The following is a 25,692-nucleotide window of genomic DNA, read 5'->3' as shown; positions in this document are numbered from 1 at the left end:
TTCTCATTATTTTTCATTAGGCCTAGCACCTACAATTATTGACGTGGCAACGCTTTGATACACTATGTTATGTTGCACACAAACATTTTGTGCTACTAATCAATTTTCTGGTTTGCATATTTGCTATTGCCATCATTATTATAGAGAAGTATGTGGTTCAAGTCTCCATTGATGTGGAATTGATGAGTACTTGTGGATTAGTCAATCACCTTCCAAACTAAAATATGAATTGCGTCTCTCGTGTAAGTTTCTCAATATTTTTCATTAGGCCTAGCACCTACAATTATTTACGTGACAACGCTTTGATACACTATGTTATGTTGCACACATACATTTTGTGCTACTAATCAATTTATTGGTTTGCATATTTGCTATTGCCATCATTATTATAGAGAAGTATGTGGTTCAAGTCTCCATTGATGTGGAATTGATGAGTACTTGTGGATTCGTCAATGACCTTCGAAACTAAAATATGAATTGCGTCTCTCGTGTAAGTTTCTCATTATTTTGCATTAGGCCTAGCACCTACAATTATTGATGTGGCAACGCTTTGATACACTATGTTATGTTGCACACAAAGATTTTGTGCTACTAATCAATATATTGGTTTGCATATTTGCTATTGCCATCATTATTATAGAGAAGTATGTGGTTCAGGTCTCCATTGATGTGGAATTGATGAGTACTTGTGGATTAGTCAATGACCTTCGAAACTAAAATATGAATTGCGTCTCTCGTGTAAGTTTCTCATTATTTTGCATTAGGCCTAGCACCTACAATTATTGACGTGGCAACGCTTTGATACACTATGTTATGTTGCACACAAAGATTTTGTGCTACTAATCAATTTATTGGTTTGCATATTTGCTATTGCCATCATTATTATAGAGAAGTATGTCGTTCACGTCTCCATTGATGTGGAATTGATGAGTACCTGTGGATTAGTCAATGTCCTTCGAAACTAAAATATGAATTGCGTCTCCCGTCTAAGTTTCTCATTATTTTGCATTAGGCCTAGCACCTACAATTATTGACGTGGCAACGCTTTGATACACTATGTTATGTTGCACACAACTATTTTGTGCTACTAATCAATTTATTGGTTTGCATATTTGCTATTGCCATCATTATTATAGAGAAGTATGTGGTTCAGGTCTCCATTGATGTGGAATTGATGAGTACTTGTGGATTAGTCAATGACCTTCGAAACTAAAATATGAATTGCGTCTCTTGTCTAAGTTTCTCATTATTTTGCATTAGGCCTAGCACCTACAATTATTGACGTGGCAACGCTTTGATACACTATGTTATGTTGCACACAAATATTTTGTGCTACTAATCAATTTATTGGTTTGCATATTTGCTATTGCCATCATTATTATAGAGAAGTATGTGGTTCAGGTCTCCATTGATGTGGACTTGATGAGTACGTGTGGATTAGTCAATGACCTTCGAAACTAAAATATGAATTGCGTCTCTCGTCTAAGTTTCTCATTATTTTGCATTAGGCCTAGCACCTACAATTATTGACGTGGCAACGCTTTGATACACTATGTTATGTTGCACACAAATATTTTGTGCTTCTAATCAATTTATTGGTTTGCATATTTGCTATTGCCATCATTATTATAGAGAGGTATGTGGTTCGAGTCTCCATTGATGTGGAATTGATGAGTACTTGTGGATTAGTCAATGACCTTCGAAACTAAAATATGAATTGCGTCTCTCGTGTAAGTTTCTCCTTATTTTGCATTAGGCCTAGCGCCTACAATTATTGACGTGGCAACGCTTTGATACACTATGTTATGTTGCACACAAATATTTTGTGCTAATAATCAATTTATTGGTTTGAATATTTGATATTGCCATCATTATTATAGAGAAGTATGTGGTTCAAGTCTCCATTGATGTGGAATTGATGAGTAGTTGTGGATTAGTCAATGACCTTCGAAACTAAAATATGAATTCTGTCTCTCGTGTAAGTTTCTCATTATTTCGCATTAGGCCTAGCACCTACAATTATTGACATGGCAACGCTTTGATACACTATGTTATGTTGCACACAAATATTTTGTGCTACTAATCAATGTATTGGTTTGCATATTTGCTATTGCCATCATTATTATAGAGAAGTATGTGGTTGAGGTCTCCATTGATGTGGAATTGATGAGTACTTGTGGATTAGTCAATGACCTTCGAAAGTAAAATATGAATTGCGTCTCTCGTGTAAGTTTCTCATTATTTTGCATTAGGCCTAGCACCTACAGTTATTGATGTGGCAACGCTTTCATACACTATGTTATGTTGCACACAAACATTTTGTGCTACTAATCAATTTATTGGTTTGCATATTTGCTATTGCCATCATTATTATAGAGAAGTATGTGGTTCAAGTCTCCATTGATGTGGAATTGATGAGTACTTGTGGATTAGTCAATGACCTTCAAAACTAAAATATAAATTGCGTCTCTCGTGTAAGTTTCTCATTATTTTTAATTAGGCCTAGCACCTACAATTATTGACGTGGCAACGCTTTGATACACGATGTTGTGTTGCACACAAACATTTTGTGCTACTAATCAATTTATTGGTTTCCATATTTGTTATTGCCATCATTATTATAGAGAAGTATGTGGTTCAAGTCTCCATTGATGTGGAATTGATGAGTACTTGTGGATTAGTCAATGACCTTCGAAACTAAAATATGAGTTGCATCTCCCGTGTAAGTTTCTCATTATTTTTCATTAGGGCTAGCACCTACAATTATTTACGTGGCAACGCTTTGATACACTATGTTATGTTGCACACATACATTTTGTGCTACTAATCAATTTATTGGTTTGCATATTTGCTATTGCCATCATTATTATAGAGAACTATGTGGTTCAGGTCTCCATTGATGTGGAATTGATGAGTACTTGTGGATTAGTCAATGACCTTCGAAACTAAAATATGAATCGCGTCTCTCGTGTAAGTTTCTCATTATTTTGCATTAGGCCTAGCACCTACAATTATTGACGTGGCAACGCTTTGATACACTATGTTATGTTACACACAAATATTTTGTGCTACTAATCAATTTATTGGTTTGCATATTTGCTATTGCCATCATTATTATAGAGAAGTGTGTGGTTCAAGTCTCCATTGATGTGGAATTGATGAGTACTTGTGGATTAGTCAATGACCTTCGAAACTAAAATATGAATTGCGTCTCTCGTGTAAGTTTCTCATTATTTTGCATTAGGCCTAGCACCTACAATTATTGACGTGGCAACGCTTTGATACACTATGTTATGTTGCACACAAACATTTTGTGCTACTAATCAATTTATTGGTTTGCATATTTGCTATTGCCATCATTATTATAGAGAAGTATGTGGTTCAAGTCTCCATTGATGTGGAATTGATGAGTACTTGTGGAGTAGTCAATGACCTTCGAAACTAAAATATGAATTGCGTCTCTCGTGTAAGTTTCTCATTATTTTTCATTAGGCCTAGCACCTACAATTATTTACGTGACAACGCTTTGATACACTATGTTATGTTGCACACAACTATTTTGTGCTACTAATCAATTTATTGGTTTGCATATTTGCTATTGCCATCATTATTATAGAGAAGTATGTGGTTCAAGTCTCCATTGATGTGGAATTGATGAGTACTTGTGGATTCGTCAATGACCTTCGAAACTAAAATATGAATTGCGTCTCTTGTGTAAGTTTCTCATTATTTTGCATTAGGCCTAGCACCTACAATTATTGACGTGGCAACGCTTTGATACACTATGTTATGTTGCACACAAATATTTTGTGCTACTAATCAATATATTGGTTTGCATATTTGCTATTGCCATCATTATTATAGAGAAGTATGTGGTTCAGGTCTCCATTGATGTGGAATTGATGAGTACTTGTGGATTAGTCAATGACCTTCGAAACTAAAATATGAATTGCGTCTCTCGTGTAAGTTTCTCATTATTTTGCATTAGGCCTAGCACCTACAATTATTGATGTGGCAACGCTTTGATACATTATGTTATGTTGCACACAAATATTTGTTGCTACTAATCAATTTATTGGTTTGCATATTTGCTATTGCCATCATTATTATAGAGAAGTATGTGGTTCAAGTCTCCATTGATGTGGAATTGATGAGTACTTGTGGATTAGTCAATGACCTTCGAAACTAAAATATGAATTGCGTCTCTCGTGTAAGTTTCTCATTATTTTGCATTAGGCCTAGCACCTACAATTATTGACGTGGCAACGCTTTGATACACTATGTCATGTTGCACACAAACATTTTGTGCTACTAATCAATTTATTGGTTTGCATATTTGCTATTGCCATCATTATTATAGAGAAGTATGTGGTTCAAGTCTCCATTGATGTGGAATTGATGAGTACTTGTGGATTAGTCAATGACCTTCGAAACTAAAATATGAATCGCGTCTCTCGTGTAAGTTTCTCATTATTTTGCATTAGGCCTAGCACCTACAATTATTGACGTGGCAACGCTTTGATACACTATGTTATGTTGCACACAAACATTTTGTGCTACTAATCAATTTATTGGTTTGCATATTTGCTATTGCCATCATTATTATAGAGAAGTATGTGGTTCAAGTCTCCATTGATGTGGAATTGATGAGTACTTGTGGATTAGTGAATGACCTTCGAAACTAAAATATGAATTGCGTCTCTCGTGTAAGTTTCTCATTATTTTGCATTAGGCCTAGCACCTACAATTATTGATGTGGCAACGCTTTGATACACTATGTTATGTTGCACACATACATTTTGTGCTACTAATCAATTTATTGGTTTGTATATTTGCTATTGCCATCATTATTATAGAGAAGTATGTGGTTCAGCTCTCCATTGATTTGGAATTGATGAGTACTTGTGGATTGGTCAATGACCTTCGAAACTAAAATATGAATTGCGTCTCTCGTGTAAGTTTCTGATTATTTTGCATTAGGCCTAGCACCTACAATTATTCACGTGGCAACGCTTTGATACACTATGTTATGTTGCACACAAACATTTTGTGCTACGAATCAATTTATTGGTTTGCATATTTGCTATTGCCACCATTATTATAGAGATGTATGTGGGTCAAGTCTCCATTGATGTGGAATGGATGAGTACTTGTGGATTGGTCAATGACCTTCGAAACTAAAATATGAATTGCGTCTCTCGTGTAAGTTTCTCATTATCTTGCATTAGGCCTAGCACCTACAATTATTGACGTGGCAACGCTTTGATACACTATGTTATGTTGCACACAAACATTTTGTGCTATAATCAATTTATTATAGAGAAGTATGTGGTTCAAGTCTCCATTGATGTGGAATTGATGAGTACTTGTGGATTAGTCAATGACCTTCGAAACTGAAATATGAATTGTGTCTCTCGTGTAAGGTTCTCATTATTTTGCATTAGGCCTAGCACCTACAATTATTGACGTGGCAACGCTTTGATACACTATGTTATGTTGCACACAAATATTTTGTGCTACTAATCAATTTATTGGTTTGCATATTTGCTATTGCCATCATTATTATAGAGAAGTATGTGGTTCAGGTCTCCATTGATGTGGACTTGATGAGTACGTGTGGATTAGTCAATGACCTTCGAAACTGAAATATGAATTGTGTCTCTCGTGTAAGGTTCTCATTATTTTGCATTAGGCCTAGCACCTACAATTATTGACGTGGCAACGCTTTGATACACTATGTTATGTTGCACACAAATATTTTGTGCTACTACTCAATTTATTGGTTTGCATATTTGCTATTGCCATCATTACTATAGAGAAGTATGTGGTTCAGGTCTCCATTGATGTGGAATTGATGAGTACTTGTGGATTAGTGAATGACCTTCGAAACTAAAATATCAATTGCGTCTCTCATGTAAGTTTCTCATTATTTTGCATTAGGCCTAGCATCTACAATTATTGACGTGGCAATGCTTTGATACACTATGTTATGTTGCACACAAATATTTTGTGCTACTAGTCAATTTATTGGTTTGCATATTTGCTATTGCCATCATTATTATAGAGAAGTATGTGGTTCAAGTCTCCTTTGATGTGGAATTGATGAGTACTTGTGGATTAGTCAATGACCTTCGAAACTAAAATATGAATTGCGTCTCTCCTATAAGTTTCTCATTATTTTGCATTAGGCCTAGCACCTACAATTATTGACGTGGCAACGCTTTGATACACTATGTTATGTTGCACACAAACATTTTGTGCTGCTAATCAATTTATTGGTTTGCATATTTGCTATTGCCATCATTATTATAGAGAAGTATGTGGTTCAAGTCTCCATTGATGTGGAATTGATGAGTACTTGTGGATTAGTCAATGACCTTCGAAACTAAAATATGAATTGCGTCTCTCGTGTAAGTTTCTCATTATTTTGCATTAGGCCTAGCACCTACAATTATTGATGTGGCAACGCTTTCATACACTATGTTATGTTGCACACAAACATTTTGTGCTACTAATCAATTTATTGGTTTGCATATTTGCTATTGCCATCATTATTATAGAGAAGTACATTAGGGCCAAAAACACTTCAAAAATGGCACTTGTAAGAAAGTGATTAAGTTGTTAATTAGTTGAGGTTTAGGAAGAATAAAACCTCTAAATTTGGTTGTCCAGATGTGATTAATGAGAGAATATTTGGTTCATTGAAGAGGTCGGCCATTAATTGCCCTCATCTTTTAATCCAGGTCAGGTGTCACCTTTTCGGTCGTTTATTGTCTTGGAACTCGAGAGATTTTGTATTTTTGAGATTTTTGTACGAACTTCGCATTTGTTTGCTCCCGTGTTTTCTTTCTATACACTATTCTCTTTTACCATTCCTTTTGCTGCACTTGCTTTCTATCACTGTGAGATTCTTGCTCGGTTCATTTGCTAGAATGTCTAGCAATACTACTTCAAATAACACAGGCGCAAGCACACGTAAATACAAGCTATCTATTCAGCTAGATCTGACTTACACATCTTGGAGAAGTATACATCATCGAGTATTGATAGATGAGATTGAAGCCAACAGGTTGCGAACACAAGGAATGAAGCATATAGATTTGTGGGTGGATGGAAATATCTATCCCAGGGATCCTTCTACAGGTAAACCACCTCCTTTTTTGAATGTCCATGACTATATAAGATATGCTGGAGAAGGTTATAATGGAATGCTTGGCTACTGTATGAGGTTATACTCTGCATCTTACACATATATAGCCCAAGTGCACGAAATGAAAAAAGCACTAGAAACTACACAAACAAAAATTTTAGAGTTGACAAGTCAGATTGATATTTTGAAAAATGTTAATAATTCATTGCAGAATAAGCTAATACGCTTGAGAGAAACTCCAGTAGGATTTAGAGAGAGGAAGAGACCGTTAAAAAATATAACCAGCTTGTGTGAGAGAGCAAAGAAAAGGAGACTAAATCTTACAAAGAAATATGTCTCTAACATATTAGGCATAAATATCCGAGAGAATGAGGAAAGAATCAAACTTTTGAAGGAAACCATGAATAAGAAAGACATTTTGAGGATTCTTAAGTCACCAGAAAATGTGGATTTGAGAGGTCCAACTCTGAGAGAGTTAGTGAAGGATTTAAAAGGCACAGTGAAAGCAAATGAAATCGTAGAGACATGCGATACTGTGGGTATAAGTCGAAAAGGTTACCGTGCTATCTCTGGATTATGGTTTAAAAATCTTAAATGCAATAGGGTAACTATATTTGGATTGCCCCGAGCCCTTGCAGTTTCCACTGCAAGAATTTCCATGAATCGCAAGATTCCACATGTTTTTGGAGATTACTTTCACATCGAAAGGTCTATGTCCTATGAAAAACAAAAAAAATAGGCAATTTTTTATTACAATGAGTTTAACAATATATGGGTTGATCTAAAAAAGGTGCAAATTGCAATGGTTCACATGTATAAAATCACAGTAGAAGAAAGTTATGGTGTTCTAAAGTTTGCCTTGAAGTTGGATGAAGCACAGATTCAAAAGGGACAGAAGATGGAAAGAATTAGCATTTGCCTCATGAACATGGCATTGGACCATGGCAATGGCGAGGGCAAAGCTCCATTGCATAAGATCCAATCCGAGATGGAGATTTGGTGGATTGGTGCAGCCCAGGTACCAATTGAAAATCATCAAACGTTGAAATGGTTGTTCAACCATACAGGTATTCCAAATATCATTAAGTCTCAAAGTGAAGGCGAAATGTTAGTAGTTGATGGGGTTGGTAAATTTAATGTGGAATGGCATATGAGTGCTGATTTGAAAACTATCAAATGTATGCTTGGAATATGTAATGGTGCAAATGCAAAATATCCTTGCATTTATTGCATGGAAAGTATTGGATCCAAAGATTGGAGTAGTTTGCGACTAGTAAGAAGAGCCCCAAATAGAGACTCTATAGATTTGAGTAAATTTAAAAACATAGAAGACATCTGGGATCCAATTCTTTCCATCTCTCTTAAGAATGTTCATATTTGTACTTTGCATGCAGAGATTAGAATAATCGATAAGCTTCTCAGGTTGCATCTCGACTACGTATATTCCATTAAGCCATTATCTTTATCAGATGAGTGTATTGATAAATGCGAGGCATTGCTATCGAAAATGGGATTTCATGGGGGCCAAGTTCACTTAAGAAAGGATCCAATACTTTCAGGAAAAACAAGAGATATCTTGGCCGATGTCTCTATGGGAGGCTCAAAAGCTAGACGATTCTTAGGAAATCATTCAGGAAAGCAGGTGAATGCGGCTTGGGAGTGTTGGAGAGAGCTATGTGAGATCACAACAAATGTTGCAAGCACGCCGAGGCTTGCGTTTCTTAGAATGGAGGTCTGGATACACCTTGATGTTTTTCTGAAACTCCTCAGGCAACATAAGACAACATATACATATGCGAAAGAGTTCAAAAGATCAATCACAAAGCTTGTTCAGGCGATAAAAGAGGCATGGGGAGAAAAAGATATCACTTTTTATCTGGTAAAGTAATAATTATTTAATATCGGCTTATTTTGACAGGTTTTTCAATTGGTATAAAATTTGTGTTACTTTGTATTGCAGCATATTCTTCATATTCATGGACCTTTCTTTGTGGAGGAGCATGGCCCCTTAGCAACTTATAGCAACCAAGGCATGGAAAAATCCCACTATCAAGCACGCACAAGTTATTTTCGAAGCACAAGGCATGGGGGAGGAGTTACAAAAAGCAATGCTTTGGAGGAGCTATTCAACTGGTTTTTTCGACGACAACTTCAAAGAATGCAAATAAAAGACGGCAATGACACATGAGCAATCGCACTTTTATATATAAGAAAGAATATATACAAAGCTAGTTTTCCAAAACCCTCACATTCTCTTCCTCCTCAGGAATCTTTCCTCTATAACGTAGAAATTTTTTTCTCTTGTAGCCAACTATAGATTTTACATCAGTTCTGTCTGCAGCTAAGGCGTAGGATGAAAACGCCAAAAAGTATCCTGCTCTAGAAGCAGAGTAACCTGGACCGTAGCCAAAAATCCTAATTGGTGCAGTCTTTTCCAAAGACATTATTTTATGGGCATTATATTGTAATCCTGAGAAACCTAGAAGCCTTGTAAGAGCTTTAATACAAAGTATCGGCCATGCTGCGTCCTCTGAGAAACTACTATGAAGTACAAAAAAGGATTCAGGGTCAATCCTAGCCAAGTAGTGGCCGAGTGCAATGTCTTTGGTGGTGTTACTAGCAGCTCTCGATCCTTTTCCACGCCCCAAGAAGTTATCTGTATCGGCAATCTCCAACTGCAAATAAAAGCCATACTGAATGAGCATGAAATGTAAACCTACCAATGTGTAAAAGCAAATTCAAAATTATCTTACCACTTGATTTTCATCGTACTCCAATCTAAACGGATTCCATAAATTAATTGATGCTGCTGTCTCATTGGTGTTAGTCAATTCTTTAACATATTCAGACTCCTCTCTTCCAAAATTGGAAATGCCGAGCTCGCTTTGAATGCGATCGAAGTCCTCATCAGTAATACTCAACTCCTTTTCAGCTTCTTTGGCCTTTTCAAAACAAAGAGAGAATGCCTCACCAGCATCAATAAACTTATCATCTAGAGTTTCTTTATCAAGTTTCAGAATCTCTTTCTTTGTTTCATTTTCTGTGTCAATTATCCCATTAGCAGCATCAGATGCCTCTGCAATAATTGCAAGACAATAATCTTCCCTGAGATTAAAAAGTTTTTGAATATCTGATAGTAAAATGTACTCCTTGTCCTTGAAAGGTATACATGGCAGGGAAGGAACAATATGGTGAGAACTCTCATCAGGTTGAGGGTTTGTATCTCCTTGGCTCTCCTCAATGATAGTCTCAGCTTTGAAGTGAGCAACATCCAAATTCTCAGCAATGGAAGCCTCAAAATCTGTATCTACAACCTCCTCTGTTTCCCTTTCATCTGCTAGATCATCCAACATGCAAAAGCTGGCACTCTTTGCTCCTTCCAACTGTTGCTCCTCAGCTTTCATAGGGTATTTAACAAGGATGAATATAATAAAAGCAGCAGATTTTCTCATCATCTTGCAGTTTTTGGAATGAGTGCAGCAAAATATGTCTGTTGAATGAAACCTCTCCATAGAGTGGGCCTTGGACTTCCTAGTAAATACTGCCTTTTCATTTCCTGTTGACCCAATGGGAATATGGACATAGTCAATTGTGCCAACTTCAACAGAAGGACTTGCAAGAGTTTCAAACTCCAAAAAGTCCTCCATAATATATTTTTCACAAGATTTCAGAACTTTGTCAAGTTCCCAATCAGGATTAAAAATATTTTTCACAACTCCATAGAATGAGAGATCCATTCCATTCTGAAGCATAAAATCAAGTAGCCTCTCTGATGGAGTGATATCAATGAGCTCTGATACTCCTTGACCTCTCACTACTGGCGTTCGCTTCCCTGGAGATGTACTTGGCTTTCTCACACTGGTGGCAGAGGATGGAGAGGAAAAAGAATGCACAGGCTGATCAGCTGTTGATGCACTTGACCCTTTTGAAAGCCTTCTTCTTTTACCAGTTCCTGAAGAAACCTTGGATTGTATGGGTTCAGACATGTTTCCAACTTCTGACGATACGGCGCGATAAGAGAGAAATGATTCAGACGGAAAGGCCCCCTCGCGCCGTATCGGTGATCCCAGTAAGAAGCGCAAGAGCCACAACAAAGGTAGTCACACGAGCTTCAGGAACGGTGAAAAAAGACTAGATCTACAGAACCTCCAAAACGAAGCGAAGAGAGGAAAGCGAAGAAAACCAACAGTCGCCCTCGTGCCGTATCAGCAATAGAAACAAAGGTCAGAAACCGAAAAAAGCCGTACAGATAAGAAACACACCCTTATGTAGGCGCGGATTATGCCACCTGGCAGTACCCGTTAGTGTCATACACGTGGCAGTAGCCGTTGGGCAACACGTGGCCGAAAACCACGTGGCGAACAAGTGGACCGGTCATTACTTGACACGTAGCATACGGACCATAAATGCAGATACGTGGCACAATCAGTATCGGACACGTGTCATGATTTACCTGGGTATATAAGTGGTCATTTGTCCGACGTGCACACTTTTCAATTCTCGAGCTCTTCGCTAGCAAAAAGAGGTGTGCCGATACGGAGCGAGGGCATCCAAACGGTGAGCTCGTTTTCTCCTAATCGCGCCGTATCATCTTCTCATCTCCGATACGGAGCGAGGGCGTGCAAACGGTGAGCTCGGTTTTTCCTAATCGCACCGTATCGTCTTCTGATCTCCGATACGGAGTGAGGGCGCGCAAACGTGGTGGTCGTTTTGTCCTAATCGCGCCGTATCATCTTCTAATCTCCGATACGGAGCGAGGGCGCGCAAACGTGGTGGTCGTTTTCTCCTACTCGCGCCGTATCATCTTCTCATCTCCGATACGGAGCGAGGGCGCGCAAACGTGGTGGTCGTTTTCTCCTACTCGCGCCGTATCATCTTCTCATCTCTGATACGGAGCGAGGGCGCGCAAACGTGGTGGTCGTTTTCTCCTGCTCGCGCCGTATCATCTTCTCATCTCTGATATGGAGCGAGGGCGCGCAAACGTGGTGGTCGTTTTCTCCTACTCGCGCCGTATCATCTTCTCATCTCTGATACGGAGCGAGGGCGCGCAAACGTGGTGGTCGTTTTCTCCTACTCGCGCCGTATCATCTTCTCATCTCTGATACGGAGTGAGGGCGTTGTTCCATTCTGCTCGCTTTGTTCATATCGCGCCATATCGAAATTGCTCATTTCGTCACTTTCCTCGCCAGTTTGTCTTTCACTTTGTCCTTCTGGTTGTTATTTTACCTTTTCTGGATGGCAAGGACAAAGCAAACTGCAAGAAGAGTGTATTTAGATGGGAAGGACAGTGGGGGTAGAAGAAAGTTAAAATTTGATGAATCTAAGGGGGTAGAAGAAGCTGGTCCATCACAGGCTCCAAAGCATTTTACAACAGAAATTCCTCCTACACCAGGTGTTGTCCTTACATCTTCCATAAATGTTTCTTCACCTGAAGTTGAGGAAGCAAAGGATGAGGCTAACCTTGTGAAAGATTCATTCCCTACAATGGTACCTGAGCCCACATCTGCTGAAGCCACTGAACACCCCAAGCCACAGAAGAGGAAGAGGAAGTCGAGGTTCTTCTATATGCAAAGATGTTTCAGTGAGATCAGGAAAGCCCAGAGAGCTACACAGCATGTCATTCCAAAAGCTGCTTTTATAAGGGTGGTTAAAGAGATCTCTGATAGATTGTCTCAAGTGGCAACTGTCTCTGGTCTAAATAAGAAGTGGCAACTCTCAGCCATTCTTGCCCTGCAAGAGGCCGCAGAAGATTTTGTTATTGATTTCATGAACGACGCTTACATTGGTGCTGCCCATGCTCATAGGATCACCCTTATGAATAAAGATTTCAGCATCATTAGCAGAGTGAGGTATAGGTTTGACAAAGTCCTGAGGCCCTTGCCTTCCAATGATCAAAAAGCCTTTGAAATCCTTAACGTTCCCCCAAAATTGTCCAGGAAAGAGAAAAAGCTAAATGTTGAAGATGTTACTGACCTTTACCCTACAAGGGGTGCCACCCAGCAAGAGGCTTTCTTGAGTGAAAAAAATCAGGAGGTGTTTGAAACTGAAGACGATGTTTACAAGAGGAAAGCCGCATCACTTGCTCCCGTCAACAGCGAGAGGATGGGCAAAGTGTATGGGCAGATTCTTGTGAATGTTGCTGGGGAATCTGAGGAGGAATATCTTAGTATATCTCCCGAGGACAAGCCCATGTTGGAAAAAAGGGATCTCCAACTATCTGACTCCGTGGTATTTTGTTGCATAAGGTAAGGTTTTTTGTTGCATAAGTTAAGTCTTTTCAATTATATTTTGGATGAAATTGGTATTGAATAGCTTTTGCTATTATCTGCAGGGCATTGGTGTTCTCTCTCACTCTCGATATCCGAAGAACCATATACATTGTTGATCCACTTCTCTCTGTGGGACTTTTTGCAAAATCTGGATCTAATATTTCACCATTTTTTCGTAGCTTCGATAGTGTGAGAAATTACCACATCTTTTTCCCTTATGTAGAAAGGTATTTTTCTTTTACTGTAGAGGAGAATTTATGTTCATTTGCTTTCACCCTTCTACTCACCTCTTTTATGAATTTGCAGAGGGCATTGGAGTCTCATCTACATTAATTGTCTTTCAAGGGAAATTATCTTTATGAATTCTCTCAGCGGTGTTCACGGTCAAGCACGAATGTATGTTGGAAGAAAATTACTTACTTTGATTTCTTTTATAAATAATATTTTGAACTTACAAAGCTTCCTTTTGCAGTGCTGCTAGACTCGTTTCTACATTTTTGGATACAACATACGAGGATCTTGCTGATCCTCAAAGGCCGTATACTTTTCTTCTACAAGAAGTTCCATTGCAAAGCGATGCGCATTCTTGTGGATGGAGAGTTATCTCAAACATTTGCAGAATAGTGGATTCAAAGCTGTTACAAATAGAAGGAGTGAATGTAAGTTTATTTCATTTGATGTTTGTGTAACCCTTATCATGATGTCTTTTCACTAACTTATAACATTTATTCTTACAGTGTAGAGACTATCCTGAATCATATGTTTGGTGGATAAGGGAGAGATGCATCGAGCTGATTCTAGACAAAGCAATCACACCGTATGATCCTGACTCCCCTCTTCCTCCCAAAACTTCAATGGCAAAGGGCACAAGCAAGGGAAAGGTCAAGGGAAAGGGTAAGGACAATGGTAATGGTAAAGACAAGGGCAAGGGAAAAGGCAATGGGACCACTGCTGCAGAGTCTAAGAAAAAAGGAATGCCAGTGCTCTCTCCTCTTAAATTTGATCCATCCCCTCTTAAGCCCCAAGAAAGGAGACTACCTGTAAAGGTCAAATTTTTTCAACAATCAAAGAAAGGCCCTGTGAGGAAAAATATCTTTGAAGAAATCGATAAAGAATGAAAATAGCAAACATAAGCATACACGAGCCATTTTATTTTGGCTTTGTACATTTTTATGCAATTTTTGTACCTCATTGTGTAATGAAAATTTTCACTTGTAAATCGAATGTAATGTACATTTTATACACGAGCCTTATTATTTTGGCCTTGTACATTTTCATGCAATTTTTGTACCTCATTGTGTAATGAAAATTTTCACTTGTAAATCGGATGCAATGTACATTTTATTTATACACATTCGAAAGGCGACTTGCTTCACGATAGCTTATGAAGTTCCCATTAAAAAATATCTTGAGGATAGTCTGTTAAGATAAATTCCTGCCAAGTTTTCATTCTTAAGGTCCCAAACTCACAATTGTGGGAGACAAACAACTCGTACAAAAGAAAGAGCGCTCGGCTCTTTTACCAATTGTTACACCATTCACTTTGAACTTATATCTAGGGGATGTATTGTCTAGCAATTCCAAGGTATCCCTCACATCTTTCAGACTCCAATTGGAAGTAACACTCACCTTCTTTACTTCTTCATGCGGAAAAACGTGCACCACAAGTTTATATGTTGTGTTCTCTGTATCAGAATCCAAGGGAACCCAAATACCCAATCTTCGTTTGTATCGCCTGTAATCAAAGGCCAAATCAAGATTTTGGCGAGGGATACTGTAAGCCAAAGCCAAGGATTGAGGGCATGCACTGCACCTCAAGATATCACCTTTATGATCGCACTCTCTAGATTTCCAATGCGTCCCTATAGTGTTGTCCAAATCCTCTTCCGAAAAGTTTCTACTTAACCAGGATACCTTCGTTCTTTGTAAATTTGCTGTTTTGAAGCAAGCGACGAAGATATGGAGGGGTACAAACCATGATAAACGTATTCTTCGTGAGATCCTTCCAGCTGTCATGGACTTTTTAATATCCTGAGATATTTTGAATTTGAAACTCTGCACTGTTACCTTGTCAGGAATCTCCCAATTTAGAGATGAAAGACTTGGCAATGGCAAATCTTCGATATTCCCATACCTATCCGCTTTAGAGGGAACCACATACTGTGCATAATATATAAAAACCTTGCATTCACTATAAAAAGACACAGTTTGATCGGCATAAATAATGTCTGCCAATACCTTATGAATGGCATGGAAAGTCCCACTTAGGCTTTCCACAGGTTGCCATTCAATACTTGTTGACAGAAAGATATCTACAATGACGAACCGTTTGTTAGAACTTGCATAAATGGAAAAGAATTATATACGTTATTCAACTTATAACTTACAATGTGTTTGTTGGGGAACACGTTCGTTTGGAGGCAAGTGCATATCCTTGACCATGTAAACATGTTGCACCTTGACAAACTAGCCTTCGGGCATAATTTTGAAGGCAATGATACGCCCCTTCCAGTGATGTTTTATATCTTCTCGTTTTCTTCTTTTCACCTTATGGGAGCCCTTGCAAGATGGCAGCATGGTAACCCAATCATTTACAGCAAAGGTTTTGGGCTCAAAATTTCCATCTACTCCCTGGCTATAGACTGTGCAAGAGTGTATTAAACGAGAAGGGCGCCTGGAGGAAGCCATGAAAAGAATGAAAGCGCAGAGAAAGAAGCTCAAAGAGGGGTGAATGAACTAAAAAGTAGCGCCAAGAACCCAAATGAGTATGTATTGGGCGCCAAAAACAATATTGAAAGATCTCCCGACTTTCAAAAAACTCATTATTAATTTCATCACATCTCTGTCATGTATTTTGTCAGATTTGTAAGTAAATAACGTCTTTGGGACTCCAAAACATGTCAGACTTTAGGGGTTTTGGCTAAAAAAGAAGAGAGAATCACGAAATGGACTCCACTATCTCTAAAAAAGAGGAGACAAGAATACCATATTCTTGCACACGTGGCGAACTCTCTTTGGCCCTTTCCTTAATCCCGTGATTAACAAAAGTGCATTTTTTGAAGCGTTTTTGGCCCTAATGTGTGGTTCAAGTCTCCATTGATGTGGAATTGATGAGTACTTGTGGATTAGTCAATGACCTTCAAAACTAAAATATGAATTGCGTCTCTCGTGTAAGTTTCTCATTATTTTGCATTAGGCCTAGCACCTACAATTATTGACGTGGCAACGCTTTGATACACTATGTTATGTTGCACACAAATATTTTGTGCTTCTAATCAATTTATTGGTTTGCATATTTGCTATTGCCATCATTATTATAGAGAGGTATGTGGTTCAAGTCTCCATTGATGTGGAATTGATGAGTACTTGTGGATTAGTCAATGACCTTCGAAACTAAAATATGAATTGCGTCTCTCGTGTAAGTTTCTCATTATTTTGCATTAGGCCTAGCACCTACAATTATTGACGTGGCAACGCTTTGATACACTATGTTATGTTGCACACAATCATTTTGTGCTACTAATTGTGCTACTAATCAATATAATGGTTTGCATATTTGCTATTGCCATCATTATTATAGAGAAGTATGTGGTTCAGGTCTCCATTGATGTGGAATTGATGAGTACTTGTGGATTAGTCAATGACCTTCGAAACTAAAATATGAATTGCGTCTCTCGTGTAAGTTTCTCATTATTTTGCATTCGGCCTAGCACCTACAATTATTGACGTGGCAACGCTTTGATACACTATGTTATGTTGCACACAAACATTTTGTGCTACTAATCAATTTATTGGTTTGCATATTTGCTATTGCCATCATTATTATAGAGAAGTATGTGGTTCAAGTCTCCATTGATCTGGAATTGATGAGTACTTGTGGATTAGTTAATGACCTTCGAAACTAAAATATGAATTGCGTCTCTCGTGTAAGTTTCTCATTATTTTTCATTAGGCCTAGCACCTACAATTATTGACGTGGCAACGCTTTGATACACTATGTTATGTTGCACACAAATATTTTGTGCTTCTAATCAATTTATTGGTTTGCATATTTGCTATTGCCATCATTATTATAGAGAGGTATGTGGTTCAAGTCTCCATTGATGTGGAATTGATGAGTACTTGTGGATTAGTCAATGACCTTCGAAACTAAAATATGAATTGCGTCTCTCGTGTAAGTTTCTCCTTATTTTGCATTAGGCCTAGCACCTACAATTATTGACGTGGCAACGCTTTGATACACTATGTTATGTTGCACACAAATATTTTGTGCTACTAATCAATTTATTGGTTTGAATATTTGATATTGCCATCATTATTATAGAGAAGTATGTGGTTCAAGTCTCCATTGATGTGGAATTGATGAGTACTTGTGGATTAGTCAATGACCTTCGAAACTAAAATATGAATTCCGTCTCTCGTGTAAGTTTCTCATTATTTTGCATTAGGCCTAGCACCTACAATTATTGACATGGCAACGCTTTGATACACTATGTTATGTTGCACACAAATATTTTGTGCTACTAATCAATTTATTGGTTTGCATATTTGCTATTGCCATCATTATTATAGAGAAGTATGTGATTCAAGTCTCCCTTGATGTGGAATTGATGAGTACTTGTGGATTAGTCAATGACCTTCGAAACTAAAATATGAATTGCGTCTCTCGTGTAAGTTTCTCATTTTTTTGCATTATGCCTAGCACCTACAATTATTGACGTGGCAACGCTTTGATACACTATGTTATGTTGCACACAAATATTTTGTGCTTCTAATCAATTTATTGGTTTGCATATTTGCTATTGCCATCATTGTTATAGAGAGGTATGTGGTTCAAGTCTCCATTGATGTGGAATTGATGAGTACTTGTGGATTAGTCAATGACCTTCGAAACTAAAATATGAATTGCGTCTCTCGTGTAAGTTTCTCATTATTTTGCATTAGGCCTAGCACCTACAATTATTGACATGGCAACGCTTTGATACACTATGTTATGTTGCACACAAATATTTTGTGCTACTAGTCAATTTATTGGTTTGCATATTTGCTATTGCCATCATTATTATACAGAAGTATGTGGTTCAAGTCTCCATTGATGTGGAATTGATGAGTACTTGTGGATTAGTCAATGACCTTCGAAACTAAAATATGAATTGCGTCTCTCCTGTAGGTTTCTCATTATTTTGCATTAGGCCTAGCACCTACAATTATTGACGTGGCAACGCTTTGATACACTATGTTATGTTGCACACAAATATTTTGTGCTACTAGTCAATTTATTGGTTTGCATATTTGCTATTGCCATCATTATTATAGAGAAGTATGTCGTTCAAGTCTCCATTGATGTGGAATTGATGAGTACTTGTGCATTAGTTAATGACCTTCGAAACTAAAATATGAATTGCGTCTCTCGTGTAAGTTTCTCATTATTTTGCATTAGGCCTAGCACCTACAATTATTGACGTGGCAACGCTTTGATACATTATGTTATGTTGCACACAAATATTTGTTGCTACTAATCAATTTATTGGTTTGCATATTTGCTATTGCCATCATTATTATAGAGAAGTATGTGGTTCAAGTCTCCATTGATGTGGAATTGATGAGTACTTGTGGATTAGTCAATGACCTTCGAAACTAAAATATGAATTCTGTCTCTCGTGTAAGTTTCTCATTATTTTGCATTAGGCCTAGCACCTACAATTATTGACATGGCAACGCTTTGATACACTATGTTATGTTGCACACAAATATTTTGTGCTACTAATCAACTTATTGATTTGCATATTTGCTATTGCCATCATTATTATAGAGAAGTATGTGATTCAGGTCTCCCTTGATGTGGAATTGATGAGTACTTGTGGATTAGTGAATGACCTTCGAAACTAAAATATAAATTGCGTCTCTCGTGTAAGTTTCTCATTATTTTGCATTACGCCTAGCACCTACAATTATTGACGTGGCAACGCTTTGATACACTATGTTATGTTGCACACAAATATTTTGTGCTTCTAATCAATTTATTGGTGTGCATATTTGCTATTGCCATCATTATTATAGAGAGGTATGTGGTTCAAGTCTCCATTGATGTGGAATTGATGAGTACTTGTGGATTAGTCAATGACCTTCGAAACTAAAATATGAATTGCGTCTCTCGTGTAAGTTTCTCATTATTTTGCATTAGGCCTAGCACCTACAATTATTGACGTGGCAACGCTTTGATACACTATGTTATGTTGCACACAAACATTTTGTGCTACTAATCAATTTATTGGTTTGCATATTTGCTATTGCCATCATTATTATAGAGAAGTATGTGGTTCAAGTCTCCATTGATGTGGAATTGATGAGTACTTGTGGATTAGTCAATGACCTTCGAAACTAAAATATGAATTGCGTCTCTCGTGTAAGTTTCTCATTATTTTTCATTAGGCCTAGCACCTACAATTATTGACATGGCAACACTTTGATACACTATGTTATGTTGCACACAAATATTTTGTGCTTCTAATCAATTTATTGGTTTGCATATTTGCTATTGCCATCATTATTATAGAGAGGTATGTGGTTCAAGTCTCCATTGATGTGGAATTGATGAGTACTTGTGGATTAGTCAATGACCTTCGAAACTCAAAAAAGAATTGCGTCTCTCGTCTAAGTTTCTCCTTATTTTGCATTAGGCCTAGCACCTACAATTATTGACGTGGCAACGCTTTGATACACTATGTTATGTTGCACACAAATATTTTGTGCTACTAATCAATTTATTGGTTTGCATATTTGATATTGCCATCATTATTATAGAGAAGTATGTGGTTCAAGCCTCCATTGATGTGGAATTGATGAGTACTTGTGGATTAGTCAATGACCTTCGAAACTAAAATACGAATTGCATCTCTCCTGTAGGTTTCTCATTATTTTGCATTAGGCCTAGCACCTACAATTATTGACGTGGCAACGCTTTGATACACTATGTTATGTTGCACACAAATATTTTGTGCTTCTAATCAATTGATTGGTTTGCATATTTGCTCTTGCCATCATTATTATAGAGAGGTATGTGGTTGAAGTCTCCATTGATGTGGAATTGATCAGTACTTGTGGATTAGTCAATGACCTTCGAAACTAAAATATGAATTGCGTCTCTCGTGTAAGTTTCTCCTTATTTTGCATTAGGCCTAGCACCTACAATTATTGACGTGGCAACGCTTTGATACACTATGTTATGTTGCACACAAATATTTTGTGCTACTAATCAATTTATTGGTTTGAATATTTGATATTGCCATCATTATTATAGAGAAGTATGTGGTTCAAGTCTCCATTGATGTGGAATTGATGAGTACTTGTGGATTAGTCAGTGACCTTCGAAACTGAAATATGAATTGCGTCTCTCGTGTAAGTTTCTCATTATTTTGCATTAGGCCTAGCACCTACAATTATTGACGTGGCAACGCTATGATACACTATGTTATGTTGCACACAAATATTTTGTGCTACTAATCAATTTATTGGTTTGCATATTTGCTATTGCCATCATTATTATAGAGAAGTATGTGGTTCAGGTCTCCATTGATGTGGAATTGATGAGTACTTGTGGATTAGTCAATGACCTTCGAAACTAAAATATCAATTGCGTCTCTCGTGTAAGTTTCTCCTTATTTTGCATTAGACCTAGCACCTACAATTATTGACGTGGCAACGCTTTGATACACTATGTTATGTTGCACACAAATATTTTGTGCTACTAATCAATTTATTGGTTTGCATATTTGATATTGCCATCATTATTATAGAGAAGTATGTGGTTCAAGCCTCCATTGATGTGGAATTGATGAGTACTTCTGGATTAGTCAATGACCTTCGAAACTAAAATATGAATTCCGTCTCTCGTGTGAGTTTCTCATTATTTTGCATTAGGCCTAGCACCTACAATTATTGATATGGCAACGCTTTGATACACTATGTTATGTTGCACACAAATATTTTGTGCTACTAATCAATTTATTGGTTTGCATATTTGCTATTGCCATCATTATTATAGAGAAGTATGTGATTCAGGTCTCCCTTGATGTGGAATTGATGAGTACTTGTGGATTAGTCAATGACCTTCGAAACTAAAATATGAATTGCGTCTCTCGTGTAAGTTTCTCATTATTTTGCATTAGGCCTAGCACCTACAATTATTGACATGGCAACGCTTTGATACACTATGTTATGTTGCACACAAATATTTTGTGCTACTAGTCAATTTATTGGTTTGCATATTTGCTATTGCCATCATTATTATACAGAAGTATGTGGTTCAAGTCTCCATTGATGTGGAATTGATGAGTACTTGTGGATTAGTCAATGACCTTCGAAACTAAAATATGAATTGCGTCTCTCCTGTAGGTTTCTCATTATTTTGCATTAGGCCTAGCACCTACAATTATTGACGTGGCAACGCTTTGATACACTATGTTATGTTGCACACAAATATTTTGTGCTACTAGTCAATTTATTGGTTTGCATATTTGCTATTGCCATCATTATTATAGAGAAGTATGTCGTTCAAGTCTCCATTGATGTGGAATTGATGAGTACTTGTGGATTAGTCAATGACCTTCGAAACTAAAATATGAATTCCGTCTCTCGTGTAAGTTTCTCATTATTTTGCATTAGGCCTAGCACCTACAATTATTGACGTGGCAACGCTTTGATACACTACGTTATGTTGCACACAAATATTCTGTGCTACTAATCAATTTATTGGTTTGCATATTTGCTATTGCCATCATTATTATAGAGAGGTATGTGATTCAGGTCTCCCTTGATGTGGAATTGATGAGTACTTGTGGATTAGTCAATGACCTTCGAAACTGAAATATGAATTGCGTCTTCGTGTAAGTTTCTCATTATTTTGCATTAGGCCTAGCACCTACAATTATTGACGTGGCAACGCTTTGATGTACTAATCAATTTATTGGTTTGTAGTATGGAGACTTTCGTTTGTATTGAAATAAAGAAGCGGTCATAGTAGCAATTATTGGAGATTGAAAGGTATATCTTAGCGAGTTTGGATTTGCTCAGCTTGTGGGGCTTCTCGAATTGCCGAATTTGAACTGTTGGATTTATTTAACTAAAATTTGGCATCTGTGGTGATCATGATGAGAAAGCAAACAAGACGGACCTTAGCGAGATTTCCATAACTGCCTTATTTTCATAACTGCCTTATTTTGACATGTTGGCTTTACTTAATCAGAAAAGGCCGTGCACGGTCTGGTTTTAAGCCTTTAAGGAGAGGTAGTGAGTGGGTTGTTACTAGTCCGAAGCGCGCGCTCTCTGTCTCTCCCTTTCTTCCAAGTTCTGTCTTGTCCGAAGCGCGCGCTCTCTGTCTCTGTCTCTCAAGTCTCTCTCTTTCTTCTGTCTTCTCCGAAGCGCTCTCTCTCGTCGATGGAACTGAACATCGACACTGAGGGTGGTCGCAGCATCTGCGGCTGCCAGCTGCTATTACACGATGCACATGGCAACGGTAAGTTAGAGGTTGGTTCTAATTGTTCCGCATGGTCCAAAGCCATGGGGTTCCTTCATCTCAGCGCTGTCTCCTTCGGCTTGCTGGCGGCTGTCAAGCTGAAGGTCTTCGACGTCCTCGCCGAGCATCATCCCCGCCAGCAGCTCTCCGCATCGCAAATCCTCTCTCACATCTCACCCTCTACCGCCGCCGCAACCTCCTGCTCTTCTCTGGACCGCCTCACCTCCTCCGTCTCCCTCCTCACCTCCTCCGTCTCCCTCGTCGACTCCCCCACAACCTTAGTATATGGCCTCACCCCTGCTTCCGAATACTTCATACAAGACCATCCGCACGCATCTCTTGCCCCCCTCTTCCTTACAATCCACCACCAAGCCATCACGGAGTCGGGCCAACATTTCGCTGAGGCTATCCTAGGTGGCGTGTCTTCCTTCTTTGAAACCCATGGCCACGACCTTTTCACATATGCTACCGATCACCCTGATTTCCACCAGCTCTTAAACTCTGCTATGATTAACCACTCCGAGCTACTCATGCGGTCCCTGCTTCGTGTGTACCACGGCTTCGACGGGCTCACCAGCATTATGGATGTTGGCGGAGGTTTTGGGGCTTGCGTCAATGCAATTGTCGAAAAGTATCCTCACATCAAAGGCATCAACTTTGATCAACCGCACGTCATACAAGACGCACCTACATATCAAGGTCCAACAAGCCACTCTCTAGGAGTAACACCACTAAGCCACTTGTGCTTCTATTTCAAACTAGTAGTATCATGCTAGTTTCATACAATGTGTCAGTTGCTTGTGTTGCTGTTTTCCCTTCGTTATGCTAGACCGAGTATATGTATGATTGTAGCAACTCACGACATGTCCATTTTGCTTCAACTCTAAACCTAACGGGTTCCACTTTCATTTTAGCTAGCATGGAACATGTACCTGGAGACATGTTTGATACCATCCCACAAGCAGATGCTATTTTTATGAAGGTATGCTATCACACTTTAGCTCTATGAGAATGATTTTCCGTGCTTTCAAGGATAAAAACTAACCTCTAGACATACTATGCACAATTGTAGTGGATTCTACATGATTGGAGTGATGAAGATTGTATCAAGATCTTGAGAAATTGTTATTTTGCCCTTCCAGCCAGTGGGAAAGTGATAGTAGTGGATGTGATCTTGCCAAACACACTTGACACTCATGTTAACAGTCGTCTTGGTTATAGTTGGGACCAATTGATGTTTTTATGCACTCGAGGAGGTAGAGAGTGCACCGAGACAGAGCTAAGGGAGCTTGCGCGGCTTGCAAGGTTTTTAAACGTCCAAGTCATTTGCAAAGTCAATGAGTTTAGTGTGATGGAGATGTATAAAGACGTACAGTATAGTTGCAAACCAATCGAGTGAGTTATCTACTTCTTATGTTGGGGCTCCTTAACACTCCCTCGTATATCTCTAGACTTTAGTTTGATATTCTAAAAGGGATCTAGCTTGAATATTCCAACTTGAGAAAATTCCTCAGGCGCATCCTTTCAAATCTCTCAACTATATGTTTTGTTAAGAAAGGTGTTAGTTTATTAGGCTACTCATCTTCACGTGTGATATTTACACCTGAGAAGTTCTATCCTAAAGTTCTATCCTACAGGCAAGTAATGTTATACTTATAAACGTTTCAATTCTACTATTTTCTTAATAATGAAAAAGCTCATGATTTATGGAGAAAAATGTGGCTATTGTTGAGATAATTCATTGTGCTTTTTCTTGAGGGCATTGAACTTTGTCAATTCTACAAATATTATGGTAAAGGGTTATAATAACATTTATGACATTTCTTAATCTTGATAAGTATTCTAAGGATCTCCATAAAATATGCGTGTTCGAGTAATTTTTCAAGAAACAACAACTTTTCTCAACTAATGACATTTATTATATGTACAAAGATGGATTTCAATCCTTTGGGACAAGTATATTGATGCTAGAATCAAATACATCCAAGATTTCGGCCAAAGATGCATGAAATGGATTGAAAAGGAATTATTTTAGCTTCAGTCCTATTTTAAAACAGAAAATTCCAGCCCATAAACATATTCAAAATGAGTGCATAAACTCAAGAAGAAGCACTCTTGATCATCTATGAACAATGTCCTGAAGAAAAGAGGCCATTTTCCTTTATTACAATCATGAAAAACCCATGTTTGCTCATAAAAATGGATCAAAATAGTGGGCTACCCTGTTTATGACTGGTTATTCCAGCCCATAACAGTCCATAAGTCTTCAATATCCTCACCCTTTGCTTGCCCCAAAGTCATTCAAGTACTTGGACACAAGTCGGGCTTCATTGGACCAAGAATAAGGTAGAGAAGATGAGAGAAGTCGTGCATAAGAGCAAGCTGAATACTCTTCTCTTAGATTTCCCCTCTTTTATAGACAGTTTCAGCATGCATTTTCGTCAGACCAAAGAGGCAGAGAAGAGGAGCTCTCACCAAGTTATCATCTTCAGTTGTTGGCCTGTTAATCTTCAGTTTGCATGCTCCATTCCATGCATCTCAGCTCCAGCTTTCTCCCATTTTTCCTCAGGTAGAGCAGCCCGTATTTTGCGTCGAAAATCGCGGGCTGCTCTCTGCTCCAACCCTGGTCACTTTTTGACCAGCCTAGGTCACCTGCTGCTGGTCACCTTAGTTAGTTACTTTTGGTCCCGTGTGGACCTAGTGGACTTTTGACAGTTTTTGGTAACATTTTTTGGGTTTTTGTCCATATTTTTGTACCT

The 25,692-nt window shown here is 38.1% G+C and overlaps 1 protein-coding gene across 1 annotated transcript; it reads left to right on the top strand.

Moving 5' to 3' along the window:
• The first annotated feature begins 22,768 nt into the window (after nt 1-22,768).
• On the top strand, nt 22,769-24,725 carry LOC148039539 (caffeic acid 3-O-methyltransferase-like). The gene is made up of 3 exons (XM_087665181.1): nt 22,769-23,632; nt 23,848-23,915; nt 24,006-24,725. The coding sequence occupies exons 1-3, from the start codon at nt 22,855-22,857 to the stop codon at nt 24,330-24,332; spliced, it is 1,173 nt and encodes a 390-aa protein (XP_087521307.1). The 5' UTR covers nt 22,769-22,854; the 3' UTR covers nt 24,333-24,725.
• The last annotated feature ends 967 nt before the right edge of the window (nt 24,726-25,692 follow it).

This window comes from Lygodium microphyllum, chromosome 2, assembly GCF_053477565.2.
Source record: "Lygodium microphyllum isolate KBCC chromosome 2, Lygodium_microphyllum_v1.1.10, whole genome shotgun sequence".
NCBI lineage: Eukaryota > Viridiplantae > Streptophyta > Polypodiopsida > Schizaeales > Lygodiaceae > Lygodium > Lygodium microphyllum.
Note: the sequence above shows the minus strand (reverse complement) of the source record. Positions and strands in the feature narration are given on the sequence as shown.

Excerpts from the sequence above, each read along its gene's own strand:
- LOC148039539 (XM_087665181.1), top strand. The coding sequence starts at position 22,855 with ATGGAACTGAACATCGACACTGAGGGTGGTCGCAGCATCTGCGGCTGC. Across the intron at positions 23,633-23,847 it reads AGACGCACCTACATATCAAG|CTAGCATGGAACATGTACCT; the intron begins GTCCAACAAGCC and ends CTTTCATTTTAG. Across the intron at positions 23,916-24,005 it reads CAGATGCTATTTTTATGAAG|TGGATTCTACATGATTGGAG; the intron begins GTATGCTATCAC and ends GCACAATTGTAG.